This window comes from Ascaphus truei, chromosome 1 (assembly GCF_040206685.1).
Source record: "Ascaphus truei isolate aAscTru1 chromosome 1, aAscTru1.hap1, whole genome shotgun sequence".
NCBI lineage: Eukaryota > Metazoa > Chordata > Amphibia > Anura > Ascaphidae > Ascaphus > Ascaphus truei.
Genome location: NC_134483.1, coordinates 342,738,661 through 342,766,569, shown reverse-complemented (window position 1 = coordinate 342,766,569; position 27,909 = coordinate 342,738,661). Strand labels below are relative to the sequence as shown.

At 41.0% G+C, this 27,909-nt stretch overlaps 1 protein-coding gene across 1 annotated transcript in view; it reads right to left on the bottom strand.

Annotated features, from left to right (window-relative positions):
- Nucleotides 1-27,909, bottom strand: part of COL25A1 (collagen type XXV alpha 1 chain) — a 469,301-nt gene that overhangs the window by 11,197 nt on the left and 430,195 nt on the right. Inside the window, exons 26-35 of the mRNA XM_075608347.1 lie at nucleotides 27,791-27,835; nucleotides 25,504-25,584; nucleotides 22,308-22,370; nucleotides 21,437-21,487; nucleotides 17,328-17,354; nucleotides 9,102-9,155; nucleotides 7,209-7,262; nucleotides 6,648-6,674; nucleotides 6,047-6,100; nucleotides 147-224 (exon numbers count right to left, since the gene is read on the bottom strand). Coding sequence (XP_075464462.1) covers nucleotides 147-224; nucleotides 6,047-6,100; nucleotides 6,648-6,674; nucleotides 7,209-7,262; nucleotides 9,102-9,155; nucleotides 17,328-17,354; nucleotides 21,437-21,487; nucleotides 22,308-22,370; nucleotides 25,504-25,584; nucleotides 27,791-27,835 — 534 coding nt within the window. The remainder of the gene's footprint in view (nucleotides 1-146; nucleotides 225-6,046; nucleotides 6,101-6,647; nucleotides 6,675-7,208; nucleotides 7,263-9,101; nucleotides 9,156-17,327; nucleotides 17,355-21,436; nucleotides 21,488-22,307; nucleotides 22,371-25,503; nucleotides 25,585-27,790; nucleotides 27,836-27,909) is intronic.

Sequence of the window (27,909 nt, the reverse complement as noted above, 5' to 3'; positions counted from 1 at the left end):
TCGCATTAATCGGTATAGAAGAAACTTAACTCATGCAGGAGCATGCAGACTCTGTACAAGGCAAAGAGTTCCCAAAGTGGGTCTTTGCATTGATTGTTAAGACAAGGATTCACATGCAGGGTGGAGAGGAAAGAGAAATACTGTACCAATTGGCAAGGGGCATCCAGCCCATCCAGGCCAGGTTGACCTGGTTCCCCTTTTTCCCCCTTTAATCCACGGAAACCCTGTTTGTAAAGATTAACTCGTAATGTTACTGACAATGATATAACCTCGGGTGCTAACTTACCTGTAGGAAAACCAACAAAAAAAAAGGAGAAAAACTAAGGGAAAAGAGCAAACATGGGGCATCAATCATGGGCCACATAAGATCCAAGAGAGGGGACCGGCCTTGCCCGGGGTACAGTTGCAATGTTGTAGGTGTTTATACACAGCAATTGTCTTGTTGTGGAACAACTGCAGGATTTGAATCTAAGTTCCATTAGGGAGGAGATAATGATCTAAAGGGGGTTAACTGCAAATTACACATGGACGTGGAATGAATATTGGTTTAACTTTGTTGGCGCTGAAAATTGAAAGCACAAAAGAACAAGAAAGAATTGTCATGTACATCTATATAATTTCTATATCGCAGGACAGAATACGAGGCTGCTGAGTGTTGCATGTTTGCTCCTTTCCGTCACGTTAGAATTCATAGCAGGATGACCAATTTTTTTGGAGTGAGACATACCAATGGGCAAGGTGCATCTAATCCAGGGGCACCCTGTTCTCCTTTCTCCCCTTTAGGCCCTTTTTTTCCTTTCCTTCCCTTTTCCCCCTGTGGATACAATGGTTTGGACAAAACAAAATGTATTGGACCAAAAAGTTCAGCCAATGGAGGGATTGAGGTGACATTTACCACTGTGGTCTGCTGGTGCCAGAGAGGGGAGTTTGTGCACCGTATGTAGGCAATGTACTGCTGATAACTTTGTTCTGAGACATATTGGATGAATCTGCATAGCATAGCAGATAGTATGCCCTAAAGTAGGGGTGCACAACTCCGGTCCCCAAGCCCCACCAACAGGCCAGTTTTTCAGGATATCCCAGCTTTAGCACAATTGTGCTGAAGCAGGGACTGATTGTACCACCACAGCTGTAGCAGGGATATCTTAAAAACCTAACCTGTTGGGGGGGGAGGGGGGGCTTGAGGACTGGAGTTACGCACCCGTGCTTTAAAGTGTAAAGAAACTTAACAGCAATGCAGATTGAAACCTTCCTTGTGGGCAGACATGTTGCAATAAAAACATGATACTGTTTATTCTGTCTTATCTCAGCAATGTTTCCAGCTCAGAAGCACAGAGGCTGTGTGTATTACTGGCTTTGTGAGTATAACACACACCATTGTGCTTGACAAGATTTGTCCCTTATTTATTTTTTTGTACTTTTTAAATCATGTTGGGAAAGGACCTTAAGTGGCATTTTAGCCAGACTCATTGTTATGAGATGCAGAAGACAGAGGTAAATGTCCTTCCTACCCATCATCAATATGCTGTTAAAATGCTCTCTTCATCAAAGCAGGAAAAGCCATATAGGTAAAGGAATAAAAAAAAGGGAGGGGAGAGGCACAGTATTAGTATAACAATGGATAGCAGTCAAGGGTAGATTGTAGGGGATTATTTAGAGATTGCTGCTCAGTTGAAGCCCAATTGACGTGAGTGCTGTAAAATAGGATTTGCTCAATCTCAGAGCTGTTTAGAGCTGAAACTAGGCAGTTATCTCTTAAACAAACCTCTTGGACCATTGTAGGGAGAATTTATTTTAGGGGGAAATAAATATTGGAGGAGAAGTTGCAGGAAAGAACACAGGTTGAAGGAGGAGAAGGGAATGCACCTCTGGAAAGAAAGATGTAAAAAAAACAAGACATTTAACATTCTCTGGAATAAAATTTATGGCAGAAAAATGCAAAACAAAAGCAATTATGGAATGAAATGGCAGAACGCAAAATTAACGGAAACAATAAATTCGACAAAGCAATATTATGTTTCTGGTTAGCAGTCAATGTCTCACATCACCAGCTGATTAAACTCGCTCACGGCTTCCCTGTACTATAGCATTCAGAGGAGTTATTCATGAGAGACATAGCAGGGCCACCCCTTCACTGCAGACACCTCTGGTAGTAAAGGGACGGCAGACATGTCCAGTAAGGCCTCGGCCATGCTCCCTGCTGGCGTGCTGAGGCGCGCTGAGGCGCAGGGAAAGCGGGTGCTTTCCCTGGCCTTGCGGTTGCTTACCGCACGCGCTGTCAGCGAGCCGTCAGGGAGCGGGCCGGGGCGGGCCGGGGGCGGGCGCGTCACTGGCCGGGGGCGGTTCAGTGACGTCACGGAGCTGGTTCGCCCTCACTGGGCGAACCACTCACGTGACCGGCCTGTCGCGCCGGCAAGCGGGGGAATTTTAAATTCCCCTAAGACCTGCGCTTCCGCAAGCGCGCGGAAGCGCAGGTGAGCCCCTACTAAAGCCGCTCTAATTGCGGCTGTAGGGGCCCAGCGCTGAGCGGGAGCGCGCGTCAGCACGCTTCCGCCAGCAAGCGCTAAACATGGCCAAGGCCTAGTCACACAGCCAACATGTTATCCCACAGGATTGCCTTAGGATTTATTGTGTACATTCATTACGCTTCTTGATTTGTTATATGTCTCTCATGAATACCTTGGTCACTGTGTGAGGTGCTTTTCTGATTGCTGTAACTTACTTTTACTGTGAACTGCCCGTTATTAGAGCAAGGGTGCTGAACTCCCGTCCTCACGGCCCCTCTTTAACTGAGCCACTGATTGAGCCACCTGTGCTGAAGCAGGGATATCCTTAAAACCTGACCTGTTGGGGGAGGACGGGGTGTTTTGAGGAATGGAGTTCAGCACCCCTGTATTAGAGCACCTAACCGCTTTCATTTTTGAGTGTCTGATTGGGCAAGTTCTGTAGTTTGTTTTTTTTCCCAATAAATTGAGCTTTAACAATACGTCAAAGGAAAATTGGAACTGTCATTTCTATAGAATAAATGGGGGGAAAAATATGCCACATTTTATTCAGTACATTCTATCGAAGGATACTAAGACAATAGCGCCTACGAAAATTATAGTTAAAATTACAACACTGGAGTTTTGGAAAAGACAGAAAAGACACAGCGCACAACGCTCATAGTGTAATAAAAATTATATTGACATGGCTAATAAAAAGGTGAGTATTAAGCGTACTTCAACAAAGTGTAAAACAAACAGTTTCGGGATAATGTTACCCAAACGCCACAGGAAACCGGAGCAGATGTCCTCGCATGGATATGGACACTGGTGCCTCTGGTACACAGTCCTGTTGGGGTAGATAGGAAGCCTTTGAAAGTTCTACTCCCACGACACGAGTTAAACGTGTGCTGCTGTCCCATGCAATGCTAATAGCAAAGCGGAGCTCCACGCCAGCTGGATTCTCTCTCTCCCCTCCGTGCACAACACTTCCGGGTTGGTGACGTCACCGCGGGGAAAATAGAAATTGGTTGTGAGAGTAGCAGGATTAGCCAATGAGGTACGATCGCGGGGTATTTATAATTCCTCCAATACCACTCAACTTTATTCCCTGATGAAGAAACCTACGGGTTTCGAAATGCATTGGAAAAGCTGTCAAGAGTTTGATCTTTAACAACTACCCCATCACGCGAGCAGCCCCAGCGAAAACGGCGCCAAAATCGGCGATTTTCCCCGCGGTGACGTCACCAACCCGGAAGTGTTGTGCACGGAGGGGAGAGAGAGAATCCAGCTGGCGTGGAGCTCCGCTTTGCTATTAGCATTGCATGGGACAGCAGCACACGTTTAACTCGTGTCGTGGGAGTAGAACTTTCAAAGGCTTTCTATCTACCCCAACAGGACTGTGTACCAGAGGCACCAGTGTCCATATCCATGCGAGGACATCTGCTCCGGTTTCCTGTGGCGTTTGGGTAACATTATCCCGAAACTGTTTGTTTTACACTTTGTTGAAGTACGCTTAATACTCACCTTTTTATTAGCCATGTCAATATAATTTTTATTACACTATGAGCGTTGTGCGCTGTGTCTTTTCTGTCTTTTTCTGCTAGTACAGGGGGTCCCTGAGCCCCCCCTCCATCGCAGCTGCAGACGCTCTGTTCAAGGTCACGTTATTTATTCTATGACTCATCACGTCACTTATTATAACACTAGTTGCGCACTTTTTCCCTTTTCACTGGAGTTTTGGCACTGAAAAATATAACTAATTAAAGTGTTTAAGATGCAGTAAAAAATCACTGCATAAATATTTCTGAATATATGAAGTATGAGCATTTGGTCAGATATTAGTACCCAGACGGGGCCTATTGCATTGAATTATTGTAAAGATATAATCCAACTAATTAAAAAATATGGCAGACCTGACATATTACACCTTACTGCAAGGTGGAAATAGATTGGAGAAGTCTTTCTTTATATTAATTCACTCAATGTTATTGACTGTAGAGCCCTTTTTTTTTCTCTCACAGAAATGGCAAATATAGGAAGTCACCTGTATTTTGAGAAATGACTCACGCTGTCGTATAAAAACAGCCCTTCTCAACTTCCTTGTCATAGAGTCAAAAGTGCTTTTAACTCTTTGCTAAAGAGTTAGTTTGTTAAACAACTTTGCTTTCAATAACGGGAAAGTAATTAAGGAACAGCCTATATAATGCATAGACTGCCCTTTCTCTTCAACAGGCGTATTCCATGCGTCTCTTAGACCAGGGTGCGCAAACTGGGGAGCCCTACATTTTCTGGGGGAGGGGGGTGATGCTTACAGAGGCCCTGCGCTCTTCCCTACAATATTTAAATGAAATGCCAGGGGAGCGCGCAAGGCCTCTGTATATACCCTATCTGATCTCCAGTGGCTCCTGGTGACACGTCGCCATGGCAACGCGGAGTCAAATGATGCAGTGCGGTCAAATTACAACACATTGTAATGGCAGCACAACATCACATGACGTCGTGACATCAGATGACGCCGGAGAAAAGGTAAGGGGGTTGGGGAGAGCAGACAGGAGGACGCATACACAAAAGTTTGCGCGCCCCTGTCTTAGGCAGCAGCTAGCATAGGTCCCTGAGCTGGTCGTACACAGTAATTGTTCCACATGTAAGTATGTACAAGTAATTTGTTATTATTAATACTTAATGGAATTCATAATTTTATAATCTTAGGATTAACGTGTGTTTTGTGGGTGGGTGTCTGTCCGCTGTGTGTGTTTTGTGAGTGCATGTGTGTGTGTGTTTCTGCTATGTGTGTGTTTGTGTGTACAGATGGAGGGGGGGGGGGGGCTGCATCGTGGGTTTGTGAACTGAGGGAGGCTGCATTGTGTGTTTGTGTGTACAAAGGGCGGCTGCATTGTGAGTCTGTGTGTATAGAGGGAGCAGCAGAGTATGTATGTATAGAAGGGGGCTGCAGAGTGTGTGTGCATTGAGGGGGCTGCATTGTGTGTTTGTGTGTACAGAGAGGGCTGCAGTGTGTGTGTGTGTGTGTGTTTGTGTATATAGAAAGGAGCTTTAGTGTATTTACAATTTTCTTATAATAAACAAGTACAGTTAAAGCACAAAAGAAAATGTAGAAAATTATGTTGATAAAAATCAAAATAACTGTACAAAACTGTATTTTTTTAAATGAAAAATGTAAAAAAAAAAAAAAGCCTCTTTTAGCCTATAATAGTGACAATCCCCTCAGAACGGCATTATTGGCCAGTAATGCCCTGTTCTTCGGGGATTATGACTTAAATAAAAACAATGTGTTCATTGTCGCTATATGAAATTTTGTCATAATAACTGAGTTCTAGGCCCTTCTTCCAGCAGCAAAGTTGTTAAACACATATGTATGTGTAAGCAATTTAAGAAGAAACCATATTGGCTGAGTATTACAAAAAAATTCCTAGTGCCATTCTCAAAATCCATGCTGTCATTTGGCACACAGGCTGAAGACTGGAATTATGGCACCTATGACACATTAAAGCCATCTCAGCTAGTAGCCTGTAATATTAGCATTCATTGAACACTTCAGTCACCTTTTCTCCCCTTTCTCCAGGGTCACCTTTTTCTCCTCGAGGACCTGGAAAACCCTGAAAAAATATACAAGAACACCTTGTCTAACTGACCAGAATGCATGCATTAAAGGGGGGGGGGGGGGGGGGTGGGGGTAGTAATCTTAATTAAACCTGATTTCAGTAAGAAGACTTAGAGCTAATAATATATACACTCATCCTCTAAGCCACTCCATGCCATCTTCTGTCTGTGAATGAAGTCTTCCTTTGCATTGTGTCTTTGTGTATTGGGCACTTTCAGCTTTTGATACTTGCTTTCTGCTAAAAAGAAATTGTGCCTACTTTTCGTTCTCTATAAAACCTCTCTCTTGTCATCTACGTGTCCTACGATGCCACTTTTCCTTTGATAAACTCCTGCTGTTTTGAAAAATATATATATATTTGATTTATATTTTATTTAAAGAATATTTTTGAAAAATATATGGAAAACAGGCAAATTAAAAGTATGAGAAAATAAAACTATATGAAAAATTATGTTGCAACAAGGTATGTATATGAAGCATGCATTGATACATATAATATATATATATATTCAATTTCCACACGTTAATATCAAATGACTCACATCCATGCCAGGCTCCCCATCTTTACCCTGTAAAAAGATCACAGAAACATTTATCATGCTGTAAATACTCCTTCAGTAGCGTTATATCTGTGCAAACGTCCTCACAGTGCTTTGGGTCAGTTTTAGTCCCGCCCTTGCATCATTTGGTGGACTATGGATATATTGACGTAGAGAAGAAGCGAGTAATGTGAGGTTCAAATGATAATGTTCTGGTTTCTTATTTATGGTTTAGTCACCTCATTCCTTTTATGAATGTCAACCAACGGCTAACGCAGAGATGTTCTACATCTTACACGACTGCCCTACCGGCTTCAAATGTGCCATCGTTTGGGGAAAGAAGCTTACTAGATGTTCACACATAGTAGAGAAGTCCATAGGTATTGATTAACGTTTGGAATATATTGCATGTCTACACCTTCATATCTCCTTAATACACAGACCTCATTGTGTGTGTAAAGCTCAACATTTTAATTACATTGTACTGTTAATTTTGCAAACATAATACAGGTTGATCAACCCACACAGCATCAAATCTACAACCAATCAATTTATATGACTTACAGGCAATCCATAAGGTCCTCTGGGTCCCGGGTCACCAACAGCTCCCTTTTCTCCCTGCATAACACACAGCATTAATAATCATTGTTACACAATGAGGTATTTGCATTTGCTTACACTCAAAATATTGCTGCCATAATCATTTATCTCAGGCACTTCTCCTATGCCTCTCCCAATGCAAGCCCCTTTGCTGAGCATCAATATCACCCAGTATTGTATTGCCATCTTACAAAGTTCTCCATAACACCGCCTCTTCATATATAAAGTGCCTGCACTAGTAAAGGTAATCAGCAGCCTAGCTGTAGGGTGCTCTGTGAAGTACTACAGCATCAATTGTAGCTGTTTAGAAGCAGCTAAATGCAAGCGAGTAGTTATACAGCATGAAGTATTAGGACCTGTTAGGGGAGGCATTATGTTGATGTTATGATTACATCTTTTCTCTCTTTTTCCCCTTTTTCTCGCTTTTTCCCTACAGGACAGCATGTGTTTAAACTCGGTCCCCCTGAAATTGTTACCATTATATCAACATTGATGAACAAGGATTCTTATTATTTTGATGGAAACACTAAACACTGCAGCAAATAAATATCACAGCAAATAAATATCCCCTACTCAATCGCGCTTATTGTCATATTCTCTTTTTTATTGATGTTTAATTTTAGGAAATCCATGTATTTATATTTTATTTAAAATGTAGAGTAAAATCAGGGGTAGAAAGCTAAAAACATGTAAAGCAGGTTCTACTTCCTTTGTCGTGGTCTTATGACGTACACACGACTGAACACAGGACAGACCTATTCATGTGCATTTTGCCATAAACATTACGCTCTTATCGCGTGGGCGAAAACACGTTTGTGACGCGATTTGGTTCCGGTTATGCATTTCTCTGGGATTGGCAAATTTTGTTATGCAAACGAGGCAAACGAGAAAAATGACATATTCATTAACCCATGCTGCTGACATAACAAAGATTGGAGATAGTAGCCAAACTGTCCCGACAGAAAAGACTAAGTGAACTTCCAGGGTTCCCCCACGGCAGCAATAAGCAGCAAGCCCCCGTTTCACAAATGCCCTCATGTGACTTCCAACCCCTGTCGTGCTCCACAAAGGGCCAAGTAACCTTCCCACCGCTCAACAATCGACCCGGGGTGCAAGTAGTGGGTGGAATTCTGAGCTCCATTGATCCTGTCAGCAAGCCTGCATTCTGAGGCAAGTTTGCAGATAGCACAGAAAGTCACGGCCTTTCGTGAGGTAGACAAAATAGGGGTTTTGCTAAAGAGGAAGTTAAGGAGGGGGGAAGGAAGGAGAGTGGTCAATTTATGAGAGTGACCATTGACATACACTTCCAAAAAAATCTATCATCCATGTGGGGAAATATGTGTGAACACACCTGAGATACCTCAGGAATATGCAAATGTAATTATTTCAAATATAGTCAAGAGCAAAACATTTGCTCTTTTCCTTTCCTGCAAAAGCTCTAATCACGTACCTACTTACCTGAGGCAGGTGAGAATTGTGAGTGTAAGTGTCCAGCCACTATTGTAGCAAACTGAGCACACAATCGAGACGTCAGACCTTCCATGGTTTTTGCATAAATAATTCTCGTTAATACGGCGAAAAACAGAATATTTGAATTGCTTCACATTGGCAATATCAGAGTTTAATGCAGACGCTCCAAAGTGCGATTGTGCCGATTGGACATTACCGTAAGTAAACCCATGCTCAAGTCAATGTGAGTTTTTGTGCAATAATGCCGAATCTGCCCTACCGCACTTTAATGACTAACCCCCAGAGTGTGAACAGCAAATGTGCAGCATACTGAACAATATACAATGAAGACATTTACCTTAAAAAAATCCTCTTGTGTTATGCCTTTGGTTTATTTTATATACTTACTCGGTCTCCTTTGGGACCTGCTGGACCATGAGGACCAAGTGGACCATCCGTCCCCTGGGGGAAAAAAAAAACCAAATAGGCATTTTACCAGCAATAGTATCAATGTGCAGTGTTATTGACGAATCAGTTCCTCGCCCTCCTTGTTCGCGTGGTGAGAGGAGTTGAAACAGAATGAAGCAGACGGATAGTTGGTATTTTTCCTTTATAGCTGGAGGGCAGCAGAAAGAGAAGTTGCAGAGATGGATTTTGAAAGGAGGAATATTCTTAGGTGACATGCATGTGACATATTAAATTATACAGTACTGTACATGTTAACTGCCACAACATAGAAAACGGCGGATAAGATGAAATGGTTAAGCATTTTTCTCCTTTTTTTTTTAAACATTATTTTGCAGTTAACCAATGTGTGATGCAGATAAGGCCAAGCTATTTGCACTTTTTACTGTGTCTTTGAAAAGGTCGCTGGAGGAAGCAAATTTTTCCTGCTTTATGGTAGCCATACGTGAAGACGGGACATAGCATAGATGCCAACGTTTAACCCAGTAATACTATGTCCCCTGGCCATGGCCCAGTGAAGATTTTTTAAGACTATCTCCTCTCCCTTGATGGTTGATAAATGGCACCGCTGTCTGCCACATCATGGCAAGAATAAACTGCTTAATTATCTAACTCAGCAACACCTAATCTATAACCCCTGTGGTTCCACAGTGTCCCCCTCCCTCTTCTTCTCCTGTGTCCTCTTCTGTCACTAAAAGACAGCAAGGGGCCTATTGAATAGCATGTGGATACCTTGTCTTGAGAGATCTCTTAATTTACATACAACATGTACATAGTGCACAGATTTGCACAGCTGAAACCAAATCACAATTTAGGGGTAAATCCTATCTGCTCCTGAACTGCTTTTCTTTCTCATTTAAATCATTGGGGATTTTCAGCCGAAAACGGCCTGAATGGCTTCTTCAGCGTATATAGAATTTAGCTTTTAGTAACACTGCTGCTATCCTTTTTAGGTTTGAAGCAGGGGGTCTCCGGAGCGGATCCCCGTTAATTTCAACTCCGGGGAACTCTTGCTTCCTGAGATATTTACCTCCTTATTGGGGCGCCGGTATCTCAGCTCAGGTTTAAAGCCCCCGGTAACTTGGGCCAATAGAAAGCCGCATATGACGTCACGACTTCCTTACAGCCCATGTGATGGAACAGCTAAACCTGAGCTGAGATACCAGCACCCCATAAGGAGGCAAGTATCTCTGGAAGCATGGGGTCCCTGGAGCTGAAATGATTGCCGTTCAGCTCCGAAGACCCCAGGGGGGAGGAGGGGGGAATTAAAAAAAATGTTTCTCCTTTCGGGGGTGGGGGGCTTCTTGATCATGCTTGCCTATGGGTGGCACATACTCTAGGGATGGGTCAGCCTATGATGCCTTATGGCTTAGCACCGCCCAATAAATAGAGCTTACGTTGATGCTCTATAAGTGCCCTCAACAAAGAAAAAAGACTAAGCTGGTAGTTCAGGAAGCCGGAGACTGATACAATATTCACAATGGTTGGTGTTTACTGTAGTATCCTAAAGCTTGCCGAGTTAATTTATGAGCCTATCCCCTTGGTGGCTTTCTCTGCTGTCTCCCCCTCCTCTGTTTGCTGCTGTGAAGTGAAAAGCAGGAGACGCAAACACATGGGACTCACCCTGGGTCCTGGCTTTCCGTCTAAGCCAGACGCTCCCTGTATGATTAGGTGGAAGTACAGACGATGGGTATAACATGGATGACAAGAATGCGAGATTAGTGTGGGATGCTGATGAATACATAGAACGAATACATAGAACTCGGTAAGAACAACAAAACAACACAATACAGGTGGTTACAAGAACTGTGTAATGGCTTAATGAGGTCCATACACTGCTAGAGAGTTATATTGTAAGCTCTTCGGGGCATGGGCTCCTTTTCGTAATATCTAACTTTATGTATGAAGCACTTATTCCTATTATGTCACGTGTATTCCTGCTGTAAAGTACTATGTATATGGATGGCTCTATATGAATAAATAAATATATATATATATATATATATATATATATATATATATATATATATATATATATATATATATATATCCAATAAAGGATATCACTTGTGAGCACATTCACATGTCTTAGACAGGTCTGCAACCCTGCCTTTCGCCATTATCACCTAGCATACAGTGCTCCCACTGCAGCAAGGGATTCTGGGAAATGACATGCAAATGGGTACACAATGTGTCACCTTTTTGCTTGAAATCCATTTTACATGGAACACTTATAAGCAAATATGCTAATGGTGGAGGTTTTCTGTCAGCCTTTTCAACGACCATAACTTAAAATGTATATATATATAGTCAGACTACACCAGCAGAAAAGAGCTAATTCTGCCGCCTGCTAGTGACCATATTACAAATGCAATCAAATAAAGAGAAAATCATGAGGATTTCAGTCCTGTCTACTCTTAACTCATTCTGTGCTGCAAGGGTGTGGAGCACTATATGCTGTTTTGTAACACAGAATGTTATGACTAATACATTTGAATTATTACATATAAGGAGTTAGTATGGAACCACTAAGCTGTGACACAGTCATACTGTTGTAACAAATGATAACATAAATATACATCTAAGTATTATTAGGAACATTCCAGCAACAATGAAAAAGTATGAGCTTAGGAAAATGAATTATTGCTAAATGTTTAATGTCCACTGACAGGCATACTGTGACCTGAAACTATTTTTTCCAGTGTTGGTATGTGTCAGCTATGGAGCAAACATAAAATCACACAAATCAAATGCATCCCCTTTGTAAGTTGATTGTGATGCGCACAGATGACTGAAAGGCAGCTTTTAATGTAAAACTATGAATGGATGTAGTGCCCTCTGGTGGAGGTCATAAAAAGTGCATGATAATATTCAGTCATTTCAATATTCATGACTATGACTATGCTAGGGATGTTCGCCAGGATATAAAACAACATAAATAAGTTGTATATACATTTATAGACTTTTTGAAGTGTTGTCGGTGTCTTTCCTACTGAGACACAAATCAATGTATAAGTCACTCTAAACTGCTATGTGCAAAATATGTGCAAAATATGGAAATTGTCTATATGTTCATTAGACATACAGAAGCGTACAACTGGGTTATCTTTATGCTTACTGGACTTTTCACTTTCTAAAGTTATAGTATGTTCCCCTCTTCTTGAGACTATAGCCTACATTTTGGTTTTCTGAGCTAGATGGTCTCTGACACTGAAATCAGTGAACAATGTTATGCAGTAAACATGCACTATAGAAATCAGAAACAAAGTCTCACACAGATGAGAGGTATATTCTAGTAGCTGAAACAAGCAGGGCGTCCTGGTGACTCTTGGGGTGGGGGGGTGGGGGGGAGGGGGGTGGGTGGGGTTTGCGAACAGTCTGTCGGTCCTCTCGCGGCCGAGCCCCAACTCTCCCTTAGCAGCAGCCTCATTGACTCTATCCCACTGATGCCACAGTTGGATGGGCAGGATGACTCTTCATCCCGGCAAGGGAAAGATACACATTGATAGTATTTTATTTAATTGTGTATTTTTTTTTATATGCCCATTGATTGCCAATGTGTTTATCTATTTACCTTTGAGGCTATAGATAACCACATTGACAATCAATGCATTTGTTGGAAAATGTTTGTTTTGATTTAATTGTAATGTATTTTATTTTTTAATGTTTTTTTTCAGGTTGCCCATTCATTGCCATTGTGGTAATCTGTGCCCCATTGTAGTCATAGGTTACCACAGTGACAATCAATGGGTTTATTGCCTACGGTGCAATATATGGTACTGTTATGTCAATTTTATTTTATTTTGTATTTTAAAAAAAATGTTTTAAACAAATGGGCAAAAGCGCTGTTAGCCATATTTGGCTACTAGTACTTTTGCCCATTTGAATGTGGTGATTGAGGTAGAGGGGGTGGGGGGTGGGGGAAGTAGCCACAGGGAGGGTTGTTAGGCCACCCGGGTGCGTGTGGGCGTGTAAACCCCTTAGTTACCATAGCGGTTAATAAACACTAAGGCAATTAAGGTGTTACTGGCCAGTAGTTCGTTTTTTTATTCTACTGTTGCTGCCCACTGAAGACACGGTGGACCAGAAGGACACAGAGGTTGAAGATGAGGATGGCCTTCATCCTGGTAGAGGTAAGTACAACTTTTATTAACTATATGCTGGCTAATGTTTTATTTTCAATGGGCAAATGTGCTATTATGCAGATATGGAAAGTAGACCTTTTGCCCATTAATGTGTGTGTTGGGGGGGGGGGGGGAGGGGGGTTGGGTGCCATTGCTTGCCAATGTGGCTATCTGTGACCCGTTGAGGGCATATATTACCACAGTGACTATTAATGGATTAAATGGCAAGTGTTTTGTTTTATAGTAGTGTATTTTTTATAGTAATGTATTTGAGTGTATTGCACTGTAATGATTATTTGAATTGGCAAAAGCGCTATTAACACATTACTGTGGGGTGTTGGTGGTAGAGGGGGTGGATGAAGGGGGAAGTTACCCGGGGAGGGTGGTTAGGTCTCGCGTGGGGGCTAACCCCTTAATTACCTTTGCCGTTGAAACCGCTATGGTAGGGGAGGGCTTAATCTCTCCGGGAGGCGTTATCACCCTCCCTTAGGGCAACTATAACCATCACCCACCATCTCTACCACCAACAAAACGGGTAGTTAATAGCTGCGGTTAACCCCTTAAGTTAACCCCTTAATTCCCTTAGTGGTTAGCCGCTAAGGTAATGAAGATCTGTTTTTATTTTAATTCTATTAACATAGGATTGAAGAAGGAGGTCTCTGGACCTGAATCCCTTTAATTTCAGGTCCAGGGACCCCCTGCTTCCCTAGCTACAGGCTCCATTATGGGTCATGTCATGTGACACGGGACATTTAAACTTGCAGAAGATAACGGCACCCCATACCAGGGTCTGTAACTCAGGAAGCAGGGGTTCCCGGACCTGGAATTAAAGCGGGTCAGGTGCAGAGAGCCATTGCTTCAATCCTTTGATAATAAAACGTAAATAAAAACAATGTGATCGCCTGTAAGAGCTGTGCAGGGAGATGCAGCTCTTTCAGCACAGCTCTTATAGACTGCTGCAGGCGGATCGCATGGGCAGAACTCGGAAAAAGCAACTGCTCAGTCGATCGGTATGGCTGAGACGGGATATATGGTCGCTCTATATATAATACATGCATCGTATGTGTGGTGCAGGGTACACGTATGTTATTCTGAAAATGGACATGGTGTGTTTGTTGTTGCATGCTGTTTGCATCTGGTGTGTGTATCTGGTCTGCATGCGTGTGTGGTATGTGTATCTGATATGGGCACATATAATGTAAATGATGTGCATATCTGGTGTGCATGTCAATTGTGCGCTTGTATGCGTATGGAGCGTGTTTATTGTATGGTGTGTGCATGCATGTGTGTATGGTGCGTCTATGGTGCATGTATCTGGTGTGCGTGCGTCTGTGTATTGTGTGTGGGCCACATGATTCTTAAGCAAGGTGGTCTGGCTTGTCTCCTGGACTAAAATTTGTCAGTCGGCCCCTGCCAGTTCTTCTATGCAACAGTGTCCTGCAATTATTTTTGCCTTTTTGACCAACTACAAATAAAAGACACAAAAGAAGCTTACTGGTTGTAAGGCTGAGAGAAGCCATTAAGATTGCAGGGATTGTATTGTAGAATTATAGTGGTTATTTATTATTTCATTAAAGGATGTGAAAAGCTGAGCAAACATAAAACTTAAGCAAAACAATACCTCTACACTTCTAATGGAAATTAAACTGTAAGCCGTTTACATTATGGATCTTTTGCAATTATTTTCCTCTAAACGTTGTGTACACCAGTAATACATTTAAACAGAAAGTGAAAATGTCATCAAGTATACTGACTCCAGTTACAAGTATTGTGATTCTTTTGAAGACACCATACACTTAACATGTAATTCCGGTTATTGTAAGTAAATTAGGTTCAACAGGCAAGCAGAAAAATCCACACTATTATTATGATGGTGAGTAATTTAATAAAATTACACCACATGTGCAAGGCAAACATGTAGAATTCACACTATGACATGGCTGACATATTTGCGACTTGGACATCACTAACAGAGTGAACAAGTACATCAATGACAACAATGGCACTGAAGGTCAAGGGAAGGAGTTAAGCAAGCATTGACTTATGGGTAAAACACAACAGGAACGATTTGTTTTTCTGCTCCAGCACTTTGCTATCAAAATGTGTATACAAATGAAATGACAGTGAATGTAATATGTGATTGGAAATTAAAAGAAAAGAGAAGCATATGGATTTAGGTGAAATTGAATAGATTACTTACTGGAAGACCCAGTGGTCCTCTGTCACCCTTTTGACCTGGCTCACCCCTCAATCCTTTAAGACCATTTAACCCTGGTTCACCCTAAATGTAAAAGTAGATGCTAATTTTGTTTGTTGGCTGTGTAAGCTGGGACAGAAGAGGGTCAATCACAGACATTGATGCAAATTCCAGTTTGAAACATCAACAAGCACACAAAACAAAGCACTGGCTGGGACCTAATGGTGAAGTGGCCAAGGATTCCAGCTCTGAAAGTCTACATAATTGTACATATCATATCTCCGTTTTGCTTAGTTGACTACAATGAAGCAGGTAATTAAAAAAAAAAGTATATTAGTCCTCAAATTATTTCCAGAGACACACACATCATACTGACCATGGTAACCTTATTGTCCATAGCCTAGTATACTACTTGGTACAAAACTGCATAATACATTTTTACTTCTATTACAGTGACATTGCATTTTGTGCAGTTTGAGAGCAAACTATACATCAGAGCTGTGTTTAAGATTGTTGCTGGTATAACCTGTTGATGGAACTATACGTAATATGGCCAGTAGTGAGATACAGGTCTGGTCAGAGGTGCTACATCAAGAGGTCGTGCTCTGAAGCTGGAAGGTGCCAGGCTAGGGGAGGTGTGAGGAAATATTACTTCATGGAAAGGCTGGTGGACTAGTGGTATAGCCTTCTTGCAGCGCTAGTAGAGGCTAATAAATGAAGGGAATTGAAACATGCTTCGGATAGACATGTGCTTACCCTATATATATATATAATGGAAAGCCAATTATTAAATAGGGTCTTAGGATTTACCGAAAATTGGCAGAGTGGTTGTTATCTGCCGCCAAATTCTACATTTCAGTGTTTGTACTAATTGGACGTCGCTTTTTTACTTACTTTGTATTTGAATGGAATTATATGATTATATTACGATATGCATTTGTAACCTTAGAACAGGCTCTATTTCAAAAGTAAACCTTTGAAATTGTATAAGTTTCAGCCCAAAAATACCAATATTAAAGTGCCATTGTTTTGTTTGCTTTGCTCAGATGTTCGACTGGAATGTGTAGCACATTGTGAGGTAAACCTTTAAGCTCATTACTTTTCAGTGGACCCAGTGAGGACAGCGTCCAATTACTTGTTTCAGTTTGGAAACTTTAACCGTTTTATTTCCAAAATGTCAATATATATATATATATATATATATATATATATATATATATATGTTACCAGTATTTGATGGCAAATGGAAATCAGTGTCAGGATCGGTGATGAAACTGGCATAGTTCAAGAACATTCTAGCAAGTTGATTGTTAAGACATTGATTACTCCTTGCTATCCCAAATAAAAACCTATTCCTTTTATTGCTGGTTATATTCACAAATGAAGTTAATTTGGGCAAAAATCCCTACACATTTCTTGCCGCTGGTACATTATTTATATAACTCAAGTATTTTCTACAAATATATTGTAAATTGCTATTGGGTGAAGGGTCATCTTTTGAACTGCATTTACTATTTTACCATTGTAAAATCAACTTCAGTGGAACAGGCGTACTGAAAAGTAATACGTGATTTTTTAAAAGTTAATAATACGTTTTATTTTGTGATTTGTTGTTACTCTAATGCAATAAATGGAAATCTCAAATAGTGCTTGGCTGAGTTTCTAATTGCATTTTTCCAGTTCAGATGATGATTTATGAATAAGAGCTTAAAGGTTTACACACAAACAAAATATTGCACCGTAAATTCACACACCGCAAAACATTTCTGCATGCAGCATTACAATTTGCAGAAGGCACAAAGCTGCGGTATGCATTTCTTGAAGGAAAATGATACTATGTATGTTTACCTTTGGGCCGGGAAGTCCATGTGGTCCCTGAAAATAAAGGATTCCATATTTACATTATTGGTTATAGTATTTGTTGTACTGTATGTGGTGAAGAGGTTTGGTGCAGAGGCCAACACACTCTCTTCAGTAAAATGCTATATACAGGGGCAGAATAAAACAATAATGAAAAATAGCCTTAACACATCATTCATTATTGGTTGCACGCTACCTCCGCCCACACACAGGATTGAGCAACTTTGGGGCAGATGTAGTGATGCAATTCTGGGGCAAATCAAGCTGCATCAGATGTGCCGTATCACAGAGAAATGCTATTGATTTCATTTATTTTATGGTCCATGATATATGTGGTGCATATTTGTTTTGCCCCATAATAGCATCACTTTTTCCTTGAAACATATGCACCTATGTATCTAGCTGACAATATCTGCCATGCAAGAATCTGTATTTGCATTCATGGGCATCTATGACAAATGTAAGGTAGTTGTAGCTGTTGTGAGTGCCGCTGAATCGCTTTTATTGCAGAGGTGCGAGTCTGTCCCACTCGGTGCAAAGGCTACTTGTCGATCAGCAGATTTAACAATGAGCACATCTCTATTTATTTATGGTGATATTCATGACGTTTGTACAATACACAGGTATTTTGCCATAATAGTCGCCAACCGTTCTCGCAAAATAATATGCCAGGTATCTCTGGTGTAGTCCTCTCTGTGCACAGGTGTCTCCTCACGTGCTGTCTAAAGGTGTGTTTGGTGAGGATATATATAGGGACAGCTAGGAAAGTCACTCACATCGCATAGGGCAAAGACATGTTCCTGGAACTACAAGATGACCTCTGCATAGCACCTGTGAGACTGTGCCTACCAGATAATAAACTGCAGACTGAATGAATAAAGTTCCTGGCGCCCATCATTGCCAACGCCCAGACAGCACGAAGCCTGCACCCTGAACAAGGTCATGCATCCTGAGCAGCCCTAACACCAACACCGATGTAAACTCCATAAGAGCCTGGCAGGGGAAGTTACAACGAGATCAGCTACGGCTGTTTTTGCATATAATTAGCTTTGTGAATTTGCGTTAACCTCAGGGAACATAATATCCGTTGTTGATTTTCATCAGTATGTTATGAGCCCTGAATTAGTGTACTTTTGTGAATTTGGCCCCAAGTAATTTGTGGTTGCTGAATTCTTGCAAAGTTTTGCCAAATTTCCGAACTTGCACAATGGTTTCAACCATCTCTACTCTTACTACATTAATGCCAAGAGACACAGCATAAAAATGACTCACCTAGCGCTAGTTTAACAACAAAACAGCCATTGGCCATGCTTAATACATATTCCCCAAAAGGTGAAAATAGCTGTGTGTGAGTAGGTTTACGCACTTCTTAAACCCAGAGTGTGCTGAAAAGCTATGAGAGCAAGGATCAAGCTCAAATACCGTAACAGAAAAGCCAAGTGAACACACTGGTGTAGGTCAGGAGAGCGCAAACTTTTGCTGCTGTTACCCCTACCTTTTCTCCTCTGGTGCTCGCGCCCCCCCCCCCCTTAACTTGATGCGGCGTCAAATGACGCTGTGGGGTCATGTGACATCACATCATTTGACGTGAGTGACGTCACGTCCCATGACCCCCGCGGCCTTTGACGTCATTTGACGCCGCGTTGCCATGGACACGAGTCCTGACGCCGGCAGAGTCAAGGTAAGTTTAGAGTTGCAGAGGCCTCACCTGATCCCCCGGCATTTAATTTAAATGCCTCGGGGAAGAGCGCGGGGCCCCTGCAATGCTGCGTCCCACCAGAAAAATCTTGCGCCCCTCACTTTGCGCACCCCTGGTGTAGGTGATATGAAAAAAAGTGTATAAATACAGTCCTTTGATGGGTGCTGCTCCTAGGATGCATTCAATCCAGATCCATAGAAGTGATGCAAGCAGAGGGTCAGGAACGCACTCTCATCCAGGTTTATATATAGTGGGGAGAAAGAATATATACAATAGTGCAACAAAGTATGACAGTATTCTTAATAAATGTATAGAAATGATCATCTGCAGTGTAACCAAATAAAGTGTGATCCTGTTCAAAGATATCTTCCTGCCTGAGATTACAATCTATCAGAGGAAGGGAAAGTATGTTCTCCTGCAGGGTTTGTTCCCACATCCCTGGGGCCTGCAAGAAATGGAGGCGCTGTCACCATGAAAAAGAATCCCCTACAGTTCTCCCCTACAACAACGCGGGAAGCTCAGATCTACTGTAAGCCAGCAGGTATGCACCACACCACATTGTGTCACACAATCTCCCAGAGAGGGGGGAAACACCGTTGCATACTATTTTTTAATATCTTAAATTTATAAAGCAAACTGCACCATATGTTGTGTTCTATTGTTTCATGCCATGGGTTTCTCCTTCCCACGTTTCTGATGGACTACATAACCTCTACTATACCTGCATTACTTACATTAAATGTGAGTGAGATAATTGCTATACATTTATTAAGAATACTGTCATACTCTGTTACACTATTGTATATATTGTTTCTCCCCACTATATATAAACCTGTACTGAAAGCTGTGTAATACGGGAGGAATAAGCTTATAGGGGTCGATGTTAAAATGGATTAGAATGGTGACTATGTGCTCATTTGCATGTCATTTCCCAGAATCCCTGGCTGCAGTGGAAACATTGTATGCTACGAGACTTGGCCCTACTACCTCCTTCCACATTACTGTTGGAAGTACGATCATTCACCCAAGTAGCACAAGCACGCTGCCTAGGGGTCACACTCGACTCCTCTCTCACATTCTCCTCTCACATTCAAAACTTATCTAAAACCTGACGCTTTTTCCTCCGCAATATAACAAAGTTCGTTCCTCTGTTGCTCCACTGCTAAAACTCTGACTCGGGCCCTCATTCTCTCCCGTCTTAATTACTGTAACCTCCTGCTATCCGGCCTTCCTGCCTCTCACCTGTCTCCCCTACAATCTATCCTAAACGCTGCTGCCAGAATCACTCTACTCTTTCCTAGATCTGTCTCAGCATCTCCCCTCCTGAAATCCCTCTCCTGGCTTCCTATCAAATCCCGCATTTCACACTCAACTCTCCTCCTCACTTTTAAAGCTTTATACTCTTCTGCCCTGCCTTACATCTCAGCCCTAATTTCTCGCTATGCACAATCCCGACTCTTGCGTTCTGCTCAAGGATGTCTTCTCTACCCCTTTTGTATCTATAGCCCTCTCACCGCCTTAAACCTTTCTCACTGACTGCCCCACACCTCTGGAATGTCCTTCCCCTCAATACCCGACTAGCACCGTCTCTATCCACCTTTAAGACCCACCTTAAGACTCACGTGCTTAAAGAAGCATATGAGTAGCACTGTGACTAATAATATACACATGATACATAAAGCTTGGCCCCCTGCAGACGCACTTACCAGAATTCCCTCCTACTGTCTCTGTACATTATACCTACCAATTAGATTGTAAGCTCTTCGGAGCAGGGACTCCTCTTCCTAATTGTTAGTTCTATGTCTGAAGCACTTCTTCCCATGATCTGTTATTTGTATTATTTGTTATTTAAATGATTGTCACGTGTATTACTAATGTGACGCACTATGTACATTAATGGTGCTATATAAATAAAGACACACATACGTGGATGGAGAAAAACAGGGTTGCAGGCCTGTCTGAGACATGTGAATGTGCTCACAAGGGATATTTAAATTTGCTGTACACTGCACATGGAGGGTTTTTGCCACTTTTGTACGGACCACAACTTATTTAATGTGTGGTTGGACCCTATAACACTAATGAAACTGTTATGAAATCCTTATGTCGTCACATGTATCCCTTAGAACAGAGGTGTGCAAACTGGGGGGACGTGACATTTTATGGCGCACGAGGCCTCTGTAATTGCCTCTTACCTGCTCTCCGGCTTCTCCTGACACGCATTGCCATGACGTCATGATGTCACAGATAGAGATGCCGGAGTGCAGGGCGGGAGAGCAGACGGGGCGTGGCTTAAAAAGTTTGCGCATCCCCGCCTTAAAATTCCCCTAATTTTTTTGGCCATGATACTTTAATAATTAGTGAGGCCAGGTACGATACAGCTAACAATAAAACTTACCATTGGGCCTGGGGGGCCATGAGGACCGGCCGATCCTGGTGGGCCTATGATCTGTGAAAATAACTTTGTTTTACTTGTTATAGATAAGAAACCAAAATCAGATTTAAGCCAAGTCAGACTTAAACCTCCTCTGCTAAAATCATTACAAATTACTCTGCCTCGATGATTGCTATTGCTGCTGTAGTTTAATGTAATCACCAATGTAAATCATTTTACAACAGCTGCAGAAATTCACTTATATACTTAATTAATTTTCTGCCTTAACCCTTTCTCTGCCGCAAAGGCCCACAACTCCTACGCCTTGCTGAGAGCCTTCCAAAAAGTCTCGCATTCTCCTGGCATCCTCGCTGCATGGAGCTCTCTGGGGCTCAGGTTATTGGTATTATCATGTATTTGGGGAGTGGAAGAGATAACAATCCAATTGCCACATGTATACCCACTAGTATAAAAGGTCAGAAGGGTCTTGCACCGTCGCGTTTACAATCCAGGAACGTTTTATACAATATGCAGATTTGAAAACATTGTAAAACAAACCAATTTTTCTTCAGAAAGTAAGTGGAACTGTGTGATTAGGTTATTAAATAGTGTAAATGTTGGTTTGTATCTAAAACAGTAGGGATACTTCTTAACCCCTAGTTTAGTACCATCACTTTAAATGCTGTGTGATTGGGGTGGAAGACACTATGATAGACAGGTGACTGAATGGGGAAGAAACATTCTCTCTCTTCCCCCCTCTGCTCTCAACTTAGGCAAATCTTATATTTTAACCAATCCATAAATATTCACTGCGAATTCAAATGCTGATAGATAATTTGCCCATCTTTACTTAACGCCATGTTAAATTATAACCTAACGCATTAATCCTACTCACAGAAGCTCCATGAGGTCCAGCTGTACCATGATCACCTTTTTCTCCTTTCATCCCATTTGCACCCTGTAAAATAATTGACAAGGGTCATTTGTGACCTGTTTTTCCCATTTGGTTCCCGATTTTACATCAAACCAGTGAATTCCAGTTTTGGCAGAAAATCGTGCACAGATCTGTCCCCCCCTCCCCCCCTTTTTTTTAAGATGCCACCTTGCAGGTCAATCAGAAAATAAAGTTACAGAAAGGGCCATATTTACTAAGCGGGGCTACTGCAGAGTACACTTTCTGGCACTCCTTTCTCCATATGGCCCCTTATGAGCCAACCAAGTAAACAGACTGTGAAGTGTTTACCTGCCCTGGAAAGAGTCTTATGACATAGCTTCTCTCAGGAGATACGTTTATGAGATGTTTTATGAGATCTCTCAGCAATTTCTCATTACAAATTGTTTTATTGGGAATAATAGTAGTATCGTTTATCTGTTGTAAAGCTGTGATTGTGATAATCTGACCTGCTCTTTTATGGAATAATGTTTTTGTTGTGTTAAGATTTTCCTGTGGACTATGTGACAGCTGTATACTCGTTTACAGAAGTCTATGAACGGCTGGTCTGGCAGGCAGTAATCACTATACACATAGCATTATAGTTCAACGGCTCAATTTTTCAGTACTACTTGCTATTAGGGGTCTTTTTTTACCTGTAGAGCTGTGGTTCTCAACCTTTTTTGAGCAGGGCCACCCCTGAAGGATTTGTTAAATCTTGGTGCACCCCTGCTCTTCAGACCGCACTCATCCTCTCTTCGGTTACACACATTCACACTTACCCTCCTTTTCACACCCACACACCCACACACCCACCACACCCACCACACTCACCCTCCCTCTTCTTACGCAATCCACATTTACCCTCATATCATACCCTCAACCCCTGCAACCCCAGCTTGCAGGGGTTGTGTGTGTTTGTAAATGTAATATGGGGCAGATTCACAGATACAGCATTAAATGCCATTGACTTCAATAGTAGACTTGATCCAACATTGAATGCCAATGACTTCAAATGTTGGATTGGGGTGTGATATGCTGCATTGCGGCTTTATGATGGCTATAGTAATATACTGGTCATGCCGTGATGTGACCGCAGGCTTATAACGCTTTTGCCAAAGGGTTTAACTAAATGACCCTTACTCATGAGAATACTAACATTGAAGTATTTAACTATGTATTTTGTCACATTGGATGTAGCATTGGGTATTTTTGTCTTTTGTTGTATACAGTTGGCCACGCTCAGTAGCACTCCTTTTGACACAAATATATATGATGTGGTGGGTTCTGGGATTAGTGCTTGCTGGGACTGTGTGTTCTATAGTAATAATGAAAGGAATATGAGTGTTTGAAGAGGACACAGGTCTTTGCCCAGACCATTTAGGCCCTCATGAAGCTGCTTCCCAGTGCTTCATATGAGTTCTGCTTCATTCAAATATATGGCACAAAAATGTTCTTCAGCACAGGTATAACGATGTCGCAACATATTATATAAGAATCATATATATGCAAAGTGGGAGTACAAATACTGTAGATGTCAGCTCTCCTCCGATCACACGATTACAGATAACTGGTCACTTCCTTTCACTCACTGTGACTTGGCTGGGTGGCTGAATCTATGATTGTTTTAATGGGGTAAACACTTCTATTTATTTATTGTTTAGGCAAAGCTGTAGGAAAAACAAAACCCCAATCCTTGAACTTGGCATACTTTGTATTAGAGATGGGCACATCCAGAAATCAGAATTTACTGGAACCTTACAAAACCAAATACAAAACTAAAACCTTTATGATTTTTAGAACACAAACCAAAATCCAAAATTGATTTAGAACCAAAACCAGAACTTCGAGGCTAAATGTTTCTCATCATATAATTTTTGCAATTATTTTAAGTTTGTCAGTGATATTAGTTTACTTTCCCAATTATTTGTTATGATTTTATGCTTATATTAATCATTTTATCATGATTTCTTATGTATTTTCCTATTTATTTTGTGCTTTTTTTAATCTGGTAAAAAAAAAAACTGAGTTTCGGCAAAACCATAACCAAAACACCCTTATTTTTATATTTTTTTTTTACAACCTCTAACCTGTCTAAAACTAAAACACAGAAACATGTATATAACTAACACAGAAATATGAGTATAAGTGCCCACCCTTACTTTATACTAAATGACAAAAAAAAAATCTAGTTTCTAGAAATAATACAAAATTTAAGTGCAGATGTATCGGTAAAGAGATATATGATGAGATGCAATCTTGGCTCTGATGGTATGCCTACTCACAAGATATCAATGATAAAAATGTGTTTTGCAGATAGGGCTGCTACTCAATGGATGTTAGTGATGTGTGGAACTCCCTCTAGGCTCGTCCCGTCAGCATGGTTGTGGTATATATGAGAGAGAAAGAAGCTCGGAGTGAAGCTGGGATTTCAAAGTGCAGGCGAAGGAGCTCCGGATTACCAAGGGGAGGCGGTGAGAGCTGCGGCGACCTCAGTATATACACATTAATTGTGTCAAATGCTTGATTGTTTTTAGCACATTTTATATACCTATTTTTATAAAGTTTTTGTATACATCAGATCGCGCTATGTTTTGCTGTCTTTCTCTCTCATATACTGTATGCCACAACCATGCTGACGGGACGAGCCTAGAGGGAGTTCCACACATCACTAACATCCATTGGGTAGCAGCCCTATCTGCAAAACGCATTTTTATCATTGATATCTTGTGAGTAGGCATACCATCAGAGCCATTTCATCATATATCTCTTTACCGATACATCTGCACTTAAATTTTGTATTATTTCTTCCTTGTTTCCCTTATGTGCTCCTCCTGGATTGTCTGAGATATATCATACGTTCTGGAACCCGTGAAACAGGTCCCACCAGAGGGTTTGAGCAGGGTCACCAATTTTAGCTTTCATTATTTTTGGTCTATTTATTGAGCACACTGATCATTTTATTTTTTGCACTTGTGTATATTTGCACGTTATAATATCACACTTTAAGTAGTTAGCGCCTTTTATCACTATTTTTCACTGTATGATGTTATAAGTCTGCAATACGTTTTTTAAGACAATACGAGGTGGTGGTGGGAAGTACCATACCCGCTGGTGTTGCACCGGGCTGTTAATACCTTGATCCCTTTGGTATACTTACAGGCAAACCAGGAAGACCAATTCCTCCTTTCTCTCCAGCCATTCCAGAGTCACCGTGGTCACCTTTGGAACCTTTAGGACCCTGATAGACACACCATTACAATTAATAGTACTAGGTAGACGTTTACCAAACCAACATTGCCTCAGTATGCAATATCAGGCATTTACATGCATATTACCACTTAATAAATGGTACTAATCGAGGCAATCCTTTAAAAAATTATAACATTAAATGAAGCAGTTTAGTACACAAAACAGCTTTAATATCTGTTTATACTCCACACAAATCTCATTAGACTCTCATCTCTGTTCTCAGGAATGTTGTTCAGTAGCATCTTTGATTAGGGAAAACGAACAAACGCACATTTTATTTTACGAAGCATGTTAAACACCATTTAGAATGTTCCGGATTTAATGAGGAGAAGTGATTAATGCCATTCTGATTGGACGCTATCATAAAAAAAAGGTCAATTTTCTTAACATAGTCCTGATTAATTTATAAAATATAAGATAACTGAGCCTTAGACATGACTACACTTTGATAAACGACATAAATCAGGCAAATGGTCAACTTTCCAACATCATTTATCTTTACTACACCGTTATCTAGTGATTTAATTGCAATCACATTTTTTAATCAAAATTTTTCACTAACGATCAAAAAGAAAACGTGAATTATAGAAACTTTCATGATATGTACCAATAAACAAGAGACTAGGAAATATTGCCTTTTTAACGGGACTGTAGTAAACAAATGTAGTGTATTTGATGGATGTTAAAGGGAAAAATGAGTTTATTCCAAACTGTTTTACCCTTTAGTGGACCAGCAGGATACAGTATATCAATGAGAATTTGCAACGTTAAATGGTGGATTAATAATAAGTATCATATGAACTAACATAATAATAGGTATCATATGGAATACTCAGAAGGAGCGGCTCAGTGAGTAAAGACACTGTAAACAATGATATTCTCCTATTCTCCAATAACTGGGAAGTCTCTCCTCCTGTATCTCACTATGCCCTCCTTATTGCATTTTCTGTTTACTGTTTCCTCACTCCTTGGTGAATGTCCCTGTTCTCTCCTACTTCCCCACTCCCCACTGCACCATTATTTATACACCTCTCTCCCAACAACCCTCAATAAAAAAACACCCACACAAATCCTCTATTCACACCCTCTATCTACTCCTTCATTGCTGCTGAAGATCTCCCCTAAGCCTGAAGCCAGACATACACAGCTGATCTCACCCACGGCTCCCTGCCATCTCTTCCCCTGTAAATGGTGTTAACCTTTTCATTTAACACTGACTAACCTTAAAACTTGCCCCACAAACCAAGCATCCCAATAGCCTGCACTCATGGCTATTGTCCCACAGTCACTTATACCACCCATTGTGGCCAAGCACTGCCATCTACTGCACTTATTCCCTCACCTGCTGTCTCTGTAAGTTTCCCCTCAAACCTCTTAGATTGTAAGATCTTCGGGGCAGGGATTTCCTTTCCCATTGTCTGATTTTTGCTGCACTTATTGTATTATAATTCCCTGTACTGTATTCTTTGTGAAGCGCTGAGTACACTTTTGGCGCTATATAAATAAAGACATACAATACAATACAATGACACAGAGTTTGAATAAGGAGAACCTGTTCGATTCTGGGTATCAGCTCCTTGTGACCTTGGTCAAGCCATTTTATCTTCAGGAACCAAAACATAGAGTGTAAGTTCCTCTGGTCAGGGGCTGTGTCTGTAAGAATTCCTAAGTGCTGCGTACCACAAAATTATTCAAACTGAATGTCAGCTTATCTACTTGTTTAGCTCTGTCTCTGTTGCAGATTTTGTTTGTTTTGAGTATGATGGAGGGAATTGTGACAGTTTCCATCAAGATCTACTTTGCCAACATGGTTTAGGCTGTCAGCCTATCATTATGATATAATATATTCATTTGTGCTAATAACTACTCAAGAATTAGCAGCATATATTATTACACATTGACATTATTTTTCACATTAATAAACTTCCTTATGCTTCCTCACGAAATTAAAAAAAAACAATTTTGTTCGTTTTTAATCATATTAATAACACATATTTTTTTCAAAATATAACACTATAAAAATTCAGCATAGTGTTGTAATGTTACGGCAAGAAAATGTTTTTGCTTTGCCAACAAAACATTTGTAACACACATCGGGAGATTCACAAACTCCAAATAAGGGTTATTGAATCACAATACAAACCATTTGAGATGTTTGTAAACATTGGACAATGATAAAGTACGATATAATTTACCTGCTCGCCATCAACTCCTGTGTGACCAACCGGGCCTGTGTCACCCTGTGGAACAAATGCGATGTTAGACTAGCACTTTTCACCACATGAAGGACACATTTAGCATTTGGAGATTTGGG